Source organism: Otolemur garnettii, unplaced genomic scaffold (genome assembly GCF_000181295.1).
Source record: "Otolemur garnettii isolate 467f Iridium unplaced genomic scaffold, OtoGar3 scaffold00121, whole genome shotgun sequence".
Classification (NCBI taxonomy): domain Eukaryota; kingdom Metazoa; phylum Chordata; class Mammalia; order Primates; family Galagidae; genus Otolemur; species Otolemur garnettii.
In genome coordinates this window covers 3,726,733-3,737,448 of record NW_003852516.1, presented here as the reverse complement: position 1 = coordinate 3,737,448, position 10,716 = coordinate 3,726,733, and the positions used below count along the sequence as shown (strand labels likewise).

General features: G+C 40.5%; 1 protein-coding gene across 4 annotated transcripts in view; it reads right to left on the bottom strand.

Moving 5' to 3' along the window:
- Positions 1 to 10,716, bottom strand: part of DLC1 (DLC1 Rho GTPase activating protein) — a 174,172-nt gene that overhangs the window by 27,255 nt on the left and 136,201 nt on the right. For all 4 annotated transcript variants that reach the window (XM_023517770.1, XM_023517771.1, XM_012810029.2 and 1 more), the window contains exon 2: positions 4,219 to 4,290. In XM_023517770.1, the coding sequence (XP_023373538.1) occupies positions 4,219 to 4,290 (72 nt within the window). The remainder of the gene's footprint in view (positions 1 to 4,218; positions 4,291 to 10,716) is intronic.

Genomic DNA, 10,716 nt, shown 5'->3' with positions numbered 1-10,716 from the left:
TCGCACACATGACGTGGAGAGCTCCGGAGAATTCAAGATATGCTATTTTAAAACAAATATTAGCACTTCAACACGGCTGTTCAAGAGTTTATGTAATTCCCCCGAAAACAAAGGGGCTAGAAGGCCAAGTTGGTGCAGAACAAGAGAATCTCAAATCCCTCAATCTGGAGCAAGCGTTCCATTCTCTCTGAGCAATGAAGAAGCTGTATCACACCCAAAAAGCCGAAAGGGGGAAAGGGTCCACGCTCAATGGAAGAATTCCCTTTTCTGTACTGCCTTTTTAAAAAAGATCCTTTTGCAGATAAATACACACAAGAAGAGCTGGGAGGAGAAAGACCAGAAGCACCAGTGAAAATTTACAACTGGCTCTGAAACTGCCGGTAGATAAAGGGAAGTTTATCTCCTGCTTTGGAGTTAGAGTTCCTCTGTGCAACTTACAGATACTGTCAGTCGGCTGGGAAGGCCCATTATTTACGTTAACTGGGCAAAACAAGTTGTCACAGCAGGAGAGCAGGAGCACCCTAATCTAAAAAATACCTCTGCCCTTCCAAATGGCAAATGCTGCATTCTGTGGTAGACAGGGTGATGCAAGGGTTCGGTTCCTGTGCAAACCACAGACAGTTCTTACACTTTTATTGCTTCTAACTCATGATCACTGGTTTTACAGAATGCTATGGAATTCCTTATAACTAGCAATCTATTTTCTAGAGATAATACTTAAGTGTTCCTTCTTTTCTTACAGTGTTAAAAACTATCAGGAGGGTTTAATCTCTTCTTTTATCTGAAGGTTGGAGTTGGATTACTGATGTTATTCCCTGAATGACAATACAGCAGGCCAACGAAGCAGCCGCAGCCCGAACATTTAGGAAGAAATATGTAAAATTAACTATCACGGGATTATAGACCATATTCTTAGGCAAATGATCAGTGGCACCATTATAGCAGAAATACAAGAGGAGGCGAGACAGTCAATGTTAACTATAGTGTCAGCAAATCAAGCAAGACAGACTAAAACTGCCTGATGGTCGTGACACTGTTTCACTCTGAACAGACACCAAGGGCTCTAAGTATTAAATCATGTTGCCAATATTAATGAATATATTTTTAATACTTACATAGTATACTATTGGATCAACAGATGTAAGTGGAAAAGCTCACATGTCCATTCCCCACACGTGAGACAGGGACTGTGTTATTTTATCACTTTCTAAGTTAGAGACCCAGAGCTGTATTTTAGATTACAGTTTCTGATCCAGATTAACTTTATAATTCTTTCTGTTTCTTAATCTTTCCTTCTCTATCTCTCTCTTTCTTTTCTTTGTCTTTCTTTCTCTCTCTGTTTCTTAATCTTTTCTTCTCTATCTCTCTCTTTTCTTCTTCTTCTTCTTTTTTTTTTTTTTGTAGTTTTGGGCAGGGGCTGGGTTGGAATCCACCGCCTCCAGCATATGGGGCTGGCGCCCTATTCCTTTGAGCCATAGGTGCCGCCCACTCTCTTTCTTTTCTTTATTTCTGTCTTTCTCGCTCTCTTTCAATCTGGTAGGGACTAAATGTAAGTAAGGAGGGAAGAAACTAAATCATTAATTGCATCTCATTTGCTTAGACACTTTTCTGAACGGACTTGGCTTTTAAAAGACAATAGTTTACTGACGAGCAGAAGTTGTTCTCGGAACCCAACCTCCAGCTTGGGTGGAAAGGCAGGAAGTATAAATTGCTAAGTACCCAAATAAAGCTAGACAGGAAGTCATGGAATGTGTGGGCTGGGAGGCGCAGGGATGTCCGCACTCCCATCACACACAAGCAGGATGAGGGGAGGCTGGGATAGCCCAGAACAATAGGCAGGTCCCTCAAAGCAGGCTTATGCCAGAAGGTAAACATGTGTGGACCCCCAATGTAACTTGTGAAAATGAAATCTGGATTTTTGCATTGAAAAGACGTGAAACAGTGCCTGGAACTGAGTCTCAGCAAACATATATCAAAAGGAACTGCTGCTTGGCAGCAAATCGTTGCCAAAAATAGGCATAATTGGAGGAAATGTAATTTCTAAACAGGAGAACAAAGGACAGCCGCTTTAGTGCCACTGCAAATGCAATTATCTTCCCCTAGCTCCAGTGGAGCTGTGAATTGAAAATCCAAGAGAATGCTGTTCTCCTCCCGTTCCAAGCCCTCCTGAATGCTAACAGGTCGAAAATTCTCTCTAAAGAAAAGATAAGCAACCCTAAATATGTTTTTTAAAAAAAGTAATTGGAAATATTTGCTGAAATGGAAGAATAGTAAAATATTTTTACATAGTCTAATAATAATTCAGAAGCCATCTTTATGGAAAAGTATCATATAAACCATCTGGGCTACAATGAGCAAGATCAGGTATTTTATTTATTTTATTTTTTTATTTTTTGCAGTTTTTGGGCTGGAGTTGGGTTTGAACCCGCCACCTCTGGCATATGGGGCCAGTGCCCTACTCCTTTGAGCCACAGGCACCGCCCCAAGATCAGGTATTTTTAATTAGAAATCGTTTTGCTATTTATCCAAGCTTTGTTTGAAAGACTTACCCAGAGAATGGAATTTATTAGTTCACAGTTATAATTGTTTCAAACTGATCTCTGTTATAGTAAAATTCCTTTTGAAATAAACAGAGTTAAGGTGCTCTTTAACTCCTAGCCTCAGCAACTAAAAAAATCCCCAGGGCACTGAAGTAGTAAGAATCTAGCCCAGATTCTAAAGTTTTTTTTTTTTTTAAGGTCCATTTTTCTTAATTAGAAAGATGAATGCCATAGAAAAAATATTCTATTCATCAAAATACAACCTCAAATGCCTAATTATAAACTGTGGAGAAGAGATCTGTAACACGCAATCAACAAAAGAGGGGTATTTATGATCAAGAGGTCGTGTAAATCAATAAGAAAGCATAGGCAACTCATGAGAAGGCCAGAGACACTTCATAGAGGAGCCAGCACACACAGGCAAATGATGTGAATCAATAATTAGTAAAGGGCAGTCAAAACCTGTCTGTTATGGGCGGTGCCTGTGGCTCAAAGGATTAGGGCTCCAGCCTCATATGCCAGAGGTGGCGGGTTCAAACCCAGCCCTGGCCAAAAACAGCAAAAAGAAAAAAAAAAATCTGTATGTTACCATTTTATATACATTTGATTGGTAAACATAAAAGTCTGAAAATACAAGCATTGAGAGCATGTGGATAAATGAGATTCAGACAGGGTCTTGCTCTGTACTCAGGCTAGAGTACCATAGAACCATCATAGCTCACTGCAGCCTTGAACTGCTGGGCTCAAGTGAGGATCCTTATACTATTATCGGCAGGCATGAAAACTGGTACAAGCACTTTGAGAAAAAATTTGCATTATAAAATTGATATTCTTTTGACCCCATAATTCTATTCCTAGGTCTACAGGAAAGATAACTTATCACACATATACCACAAGAGATAGGTACAAGCTGTTCAAAGAAGCACGGGTTATACAAGCAGAACAGAAAAGGCTGAAATGCCCACCAACCAGGCGGAATATTATACAACAGTTAAAGCAAATGAGTAACAGGGACACACAGTATAGAAGAAGCTTAACAACACTGAATAAAAAAAAAAAATAAATCCCACAAGATTACATATAGCATGATAGGCTTTATATAAAAGTTAAAAAGAAATTTAGAAACGCAGTAAGATTATATACAAGGAGAGCAAGGAAAAGATAAACAGGTTTCAAAGGACAAACAGAGAGAGTGCTTGGGAGTGTTATTACCAAAATACTGGCTCTTGTTTTGAGTGGTGGTGGTGGGAGCTGTTATTACTGTTTACTACTTCTTTTCTGAGACAGGGTCTTGCTCTGTTGCTCAAGCAAGAGTGTGATGTTGTCCTCATACCTCACTGCAACCTCAAACTCCTGCACTTCAGCTATCCTCCTGCCTCAGCCTCCCAAGTCAATTGGGACTATAAGCAGACACAAAGCTAGTTTTTCTATTTTTTTTTTTTTTTTTTTTTTGCAGAGAAGGGGCTCTCTCACTCTTACTTAGGCTGGTCTTGAAGTCCTGACCTCAAACAATCTTCCTGCCTCGGCCTCCCAGAATGCTCAGATTACAGGTGTGAGACACCTCACCCAGGTTATGTTCTTTTTTTTAATGAAATATGTAAGTAAGAACATTTTTGAAAATAAGTCACAGATTTAATAATAATCACGAACCAAGGATTATGATTATGACATCTGTTACCTTCGTAAAGCTGGGCATACTGGGGGAAACCAGTTGCCCGCAGCCAATCACATGCTTCTTTGGCTTCGATTTCTGGAATACAACAGAAAAGAAGACAAAACTGTCAGCTGTGTGTGCATAACTTAGCATGATTTTTTTTCCTTAATAACTTTGATACCATTATATAAGCAAAACAGGACCACTGTGGCAAACACAGAGAAACAAGAAACAAACCCACTTAACTCAAAATGGTTTAAATTGTTATGCATCTTTTCACTTTTTCTTTTTTTTACAAGTATATACGAATGTTATTTTTCCTTTACAAAGAATAAAAACAAGGTCCCAGTAGTGAAGTTACTGGGTGCTGCTTCTGAACTGTGCTCTGGTTACAGAAAAGTTAGAAAAATGAGGCTTAATGAGGACATCAAATGATAGATTTTTCGGCCTGCCTGGCCTAGCTTGGTTACTTTTCATTTCAACAAAAGTGAAGTGAAAAATCTATCTGGCTCCTAAAATGGAATTGAACTGAGGAAAGTAACAGGCTTTTTGACACCCATGGGACGGGCATCTGAAAAGCCCCTGATGTTGGGGGGGGGGGGACTGTGTCTTTCGGTGTGTGAGTATTAACTGAGTATTAACCCAGGAGCAGAGGGCCAAGCAGTCAAGTAGCACGGAGGGCATGAAGTCAATAAATCCCGAGATCTTGGCAAGCTGAAATGGCTAATAAAGCTTCGACTTCCCTGTGGTTTAACATCTTGTAGATAGTATTGATAAACAGAAAGGCCAAGAGCAACCGACACTCTGTTAAAACTCACTCAAGCACGCCTTTACAATCCCTGTTAAAACCGACTCACAGAGGAGGTCGTGGGCACATTAATTACTTTCTCTGTTTGCACAAAGAATATTCCTTTCAAGTCTTCCTCCCACCTTCCTCCTGCCACTGGAGTCCTTAGTTATGTAAGGCCACACACTCTGTCAGAAAGGTCTCAGCATTGCCCAACTTCTCCCAGATTCAAATCTTCATTAAGCACCTCTGCTCTGAGCCAGATGGGGGACCCCCACAGGTGCCAGATGTATACCCACGCTACATCTGTCTAGTAACTTCTTGGTTTCAAGGCGGTTTTCACCCATTATTTCACGAGTCCCCCAGCCTTTAAAAGGAAGGTAATTTAAAAAAAAAAATTCACGAAAGCGAGTGGGAATGTTCTTATCGAGCATACCAAAGAGAAAATAGAACCTACTCTGTTCTGATGAGCTATAATAGTTAATAACCAAACTGAGAAAGAATTATTATGGCGGTAGAGTGGAAAGAACATGGGATGGCAAAGGTGCCTTTTACAGATCTTTTCAGTATAGCAATGAAAGCAGCATTATTAAGCCCAAGATTCAAGACTGCACTGGGGCGGGGTGGGGGTGGGGGAAGGCTGGAGTGACATCAATGTCAAAGAACAGTAATTGTATACTGTGTAAAAGCCGATAGAAAATTGTCCAATGCGAATTATCTGACCTTAACAGTTTTTTATGTATTTGTATCCATATTTTGCCTCAGCAAGGAATTAAGGACGTTTTAAACAAAAATTATAACCACAAATGTTAAGTTTGTATGTGTTTTTTCAGCAATAAAGTTTTCTAATCCTAGAATTAGAATTTAACTTAGAATTACATTTTAGAATTAAATTTTAATTAAATTTAAAATTAATTTAATTTAATTCTAATTCTAGAATTAGAAAACTTTATTGCTGAAACTGGTTGGTGCAAGAAAGCTTTCTTGCTTGGTTTCTAATTCTAGAAAACTTTATTGCTGCAAAAACACAGACAAGCTTAACATTTTATTTTAAAGCATGAGGAAATTACTTTTTCCTTATCCCTCTGCCCTTCCCTCCACCCAAAATAATAGATCTGGAAAGAAAAAAAATAAAAGGCTCTTCAAAAAACCATCTGCAGTAACTCATTTATTCTGGCCATTGAGAGGTTATTTTCGTTGAACAGAAGGTTAGACATTGAACAACAGGGTGTTTAAAAGTAACGTGCTTGTTTTCTTGGTATTTTACTTAACAACTAGTGAGTGACCAGAAATTCTCCAGCTCCACCCATTTTTGACGGTAGTCAGATATGACAGCAGGACAGCACAGGTGTAAAAAGAATCCGATACCAATTCACTAGCCCATTTTGCACCTACTTAGAGCACATTCCCGATCTTCTTATAAAACTGATTTCATGCAAAGAAACACAAAAGATATAAGTATTAATTTTCTAAACCAACTTTATATTCATTTATATAATACTCTACCAAACTGGGTGTTCATACTTAAAATCCCGTGTCATTTCAGGCACACACAAAAGTAGACCGTTCTCTTTATTTCTTCCACTAAGAAAATAAGATGCCCCCAAATGACCAAAAACTGATATTAAAAAAATCTGTTTCCAAATAATCATTCTTAGGGTCACTTGGTTAGAAAGAAAGAATGTAAAATAAGGAAGGTTTGCTTCGTCAGCAGATAATTTAATTAACAGCTTATCCCATAGCTGAAAAGCAGTGCTTTCCAGATTATAGAGGTTCAGTAATTTTACCCTTCCGTTTCTGCACCCCCAAATGAGAATTTGTCTTTTTTTGCAGATATGAAACCAAAAAAAATAAACAAACAGGTAACAAGCATTTTATATCAAAAAAGGTCCACTCACGAAAGCCCAGGTGGCTATTTTCACCCTTACCCCCTAAGTAACCCCCCTCATCCTCCAACCCTGTGGCAGCCAACTTCCCCAGTCCCAGTTTTGGTCCCTTGCAAATTTCGCGGGAGCTCCATTGCCTAAGATCAGACACCTGGGTGTGGTTTTCAAGGCGCTCCACCTGGCGGCCACCCAGACTTTTCAGCCGCTGGTACTCCTGCATCCTAGCCAAGGCACACCTGGCACTCATTCCCACGCACACTGCCCTCAAGTCCCTGGCCTGACATGCCTTTCCATTGCTCAAGCCCAAATGTCATTCATCCCTCGAGGACCCTATCAAATGCCACTCACTCCATGCAATCTTCCCATATGCCTCTCAACAAGTCTACTAATGGGTCATCTTATTGAGGGCTTATTATGTGTAACGCCCTAAGCATTTAACACATATTAGTTTCATTTATTCCTCATGTTAATCCTAAAGTGTAATTAAACACACATGAGCAAACAGGCAGAGAAGTAACCACCTCTCCTTAATAATTTGCTTTCTGCCTGTAGACCCAGCTACTCAGGAAGCTGAGGTGGGAGGATTTCTTGAGCCCAGGAATCTGAGACCAGCCTGGACAATGTAGCAAGACCCAATCTCAAAAAAGAAAATACTGCTCTTGGGTACAGGGCACACTGTCTGGGTGAAGAGCATATCTATATGTGTAACTTTGACTCAATCTACACAAAACAATGTAAACAAAACTTAGGTGCTCCTTAATGTTCTGCAATCTTTTTTAAAAATGTAAAAGTAAAGAACTTTGTACATTCAAATGCCCTAGGAGGAGAGGGAACAAAGAGCGAGAGAAATGAAAATTTCTTCTTGCAAGACAGGTCTTCCCTTTAAAAATACTACATGTAACCATGAATATTTGAAATATTAAAGAAAACCATGTATATATTGCATTACTTCAGTCACCTTAACACCTGCCCCACTCTCATTTTGGGGGGCCCTTGAACTGGCTCTGAGGGCGTGATTTTTCCTCCCGGCACATGTAGGTGGCAGTGTGAAAAATGTAAAGACAATTTTTTTTTTTGAGACAGAATCTCACTTTGTCACCCTTGGTAGAGTGCCAGTGCTGTGGCATCGCAGCTCACAGCAACCTCAAACTCTTGGGCTCAAGCAATTCTCTTGACGACTTCCAAGTAGCTGGGACTGTAGGCGCCCGCCACAACGCCCAGCTATTTTTAGAGACGAGGGCTCACTCTGGTTCAGACTGGTCTCGAACCTGTGAGCTCAGGCAATCTACCCACCTCAGCCTCTCAGAGTGCCAGGATAACAGGCGTGTGTCACCGCGCCTGGCTTTTGTAATGACAATTTGTAAAGAAACATTCTCCACTGGGCAAGAAACGCTATTAAAAACTAAAACTATAATGGAAATACAGTGAAACTTTTATACCTGGGTTTTCTCTAATCCAACAACAGACAAATGTGTTAAGGAGGAAACAGGAAATTTTTATTGGAAACAGCTTTAATCGGTTTCGGCACATCAGATGAATGAGGTCCAGGAGCCCCTTTTGTGTAGGGCTGGGAACCATTAGGGCATATTTGCACATTTCCTGGCATCATGAGATGACCCTCTCTTCCCATCACCCTTCAACAGTGAGTTGAACGAAAATTCCCCAACCCCAGCATCACGCTGTTGAACTCTGTTGATCTTCGCTGGTTGAGCAATAGTAATTATACCTAAGCAGGATGTGATTTATTCCCATCTTCTGGTCCCTCTGTCTTTGCAGGGGGAACCCTCAGCCTTCTTCCCTCCTTCGACAAGGTGCTACCAAAATCAGGCCTCTATGCAAGTGCTGCCCTGAGTCTGTTTTCTAAATGCAATTCCAAGGACTCAGAGGAATGTCATAAAATTCAAGCACTCCCCAGATTCCTTGGATTTCTTAAAATATGACAGACTTGTGGGCAAAGATTCTGGAAAAGTTGCTTTTACTAGTAGAGAACCGTGTCAGCTGTGTGCAGGCAGGGGGTCCAAACCAAGATCCAGTCTCCTCCCCTGATGACACAGATTTCTGAAAATAGGAAGGAAGACTCTGTTTATTGATTCTCTGTCTACATCCAAGGTGGCTCATTTTACAGAGCTGTCGTGCACCTGGACACTATGGCTTTTATAACAGCCCATCTTTACCTGGTGGGTAGATTTCACAGGGAAGGGTCAACTATGGCCTCAAGAATTTGTAACAAGGCAAAGAGACTTCAGTGACCCTTAACCTTGGGTATGTGTAGGGATTGCTTTGGGAAACTTTCTAAAAACACCAACTTCCCACTCCCAGATATTCTCATTTACTCAGTCTAGAGAAGGCCTAGACATCATATTATAAAATAATCCTAAGTAAATTTAGAGGTAGCCAGGATTGAGGACTCCTGAGCCAGAGGATTTTCCTTTGTATTCTTCTGTCTGGACTCTTTCTTCCTTAGATTACCCTAAGAGCATCCCAACTGAACTCTTTGATAACCCCTGCTCCTTCCTGCCTCCCAATAAATCTATCTTTGGCCAAGGATCCCTGAGCCACACTGGATTGGATTTTATGCAGTACATACTTCATCATGTCACTCCAGTACCTACAATTCTTTGGTTGACTTTCCACTGACTTTCAGATACAATCCAATAATCCGACCTTCACAGTTTGGCCTCAGCCTGTCCACTCAGCTGTTGGAAGGCCTCCAAGTGCAAGCTTTGCCCCAGGCTTACTGAACACCGTGGAGCCGAGATGTACCCCATTCTCGTACACCTCAACCCCAGATTCTCTTCCTTCCCTCAAACAAGCCACCCCTTCTCCCCCTACCAGCTTCTTGCTTCTTATTCATTTGTATATCTTCAAAGGCTATTTTTTTATACACAGGAATTACATATCTATTTGTTTGAAGAAGGAAAAGAAAAAAAAAACTATTCATATTTTCCTTTCTTTAAAGGCAGACTAACAGCAATGACTTGAATCTCGCTTCACAATTAATAAAAATAAATGTTAAACCTTCACAACTGCCTGGTTATCAGGACTGATCCACGTAAAATAAATTTCTAATGCGGAATGCATATTAATATTTACTAAATGCTAATCCTAATCACGGTAAAGATTCTGACCCAGTGGCTGGCAGCATTCCCACCCTCAGGTGCCTAAAAAAATTCCAAACACCTGCCACACTGACAAAAACCACTTACGAAGTTTCTGGAAGACTGGTCAACTACTAATTCATTTTGTTAGGCCAAATGGATTAGTAGTTCGCCCCCAAGTCCATCTTTAGGTCTATTCCAGCACAGTCTTACACTTAAGTGAGGCTGATTACCCTGCATTTTCCCCTTCTCTCAATATTTACAGCAGAACTGCCATATCTTACCATTTCCCTACACTGACCACTTCCTTAAGTTGACATAATTTTCATAGAGCAGATATGCACCACATGTATTCAACGGAAGTTCCTTATGTTGACTCTCTCTGGATGTTGACCAATTTGTTAAGTCCCGTGCATGGTCAACTTACAGAGGTTCTACTGTATTTACTGAACTAGGTCTCCTGCCAGTGACCCTTAGAGATGTCAAGGACATAAGAATGAATTCTTCTCAAGAATGAATTACAGGAGAACTTCTGTAAGTTGACCCCTCAAAGGTCTGTGACAAGCTGGTCAACATAGCGAGGTGGTCAACATAAGGAACGAGGCCTACTGTACTAATGGGTGCATGAGGTGCATGTCTGGTCTATGCAAATTAGGTCAAACTTGAGGAGGCGGTCAGTGTAGGAAGATTGTCAACTATGAAGGCTCTACTATAGTTTCCTCAGGGCTATTCTAAGGTCTATGCATTTGTT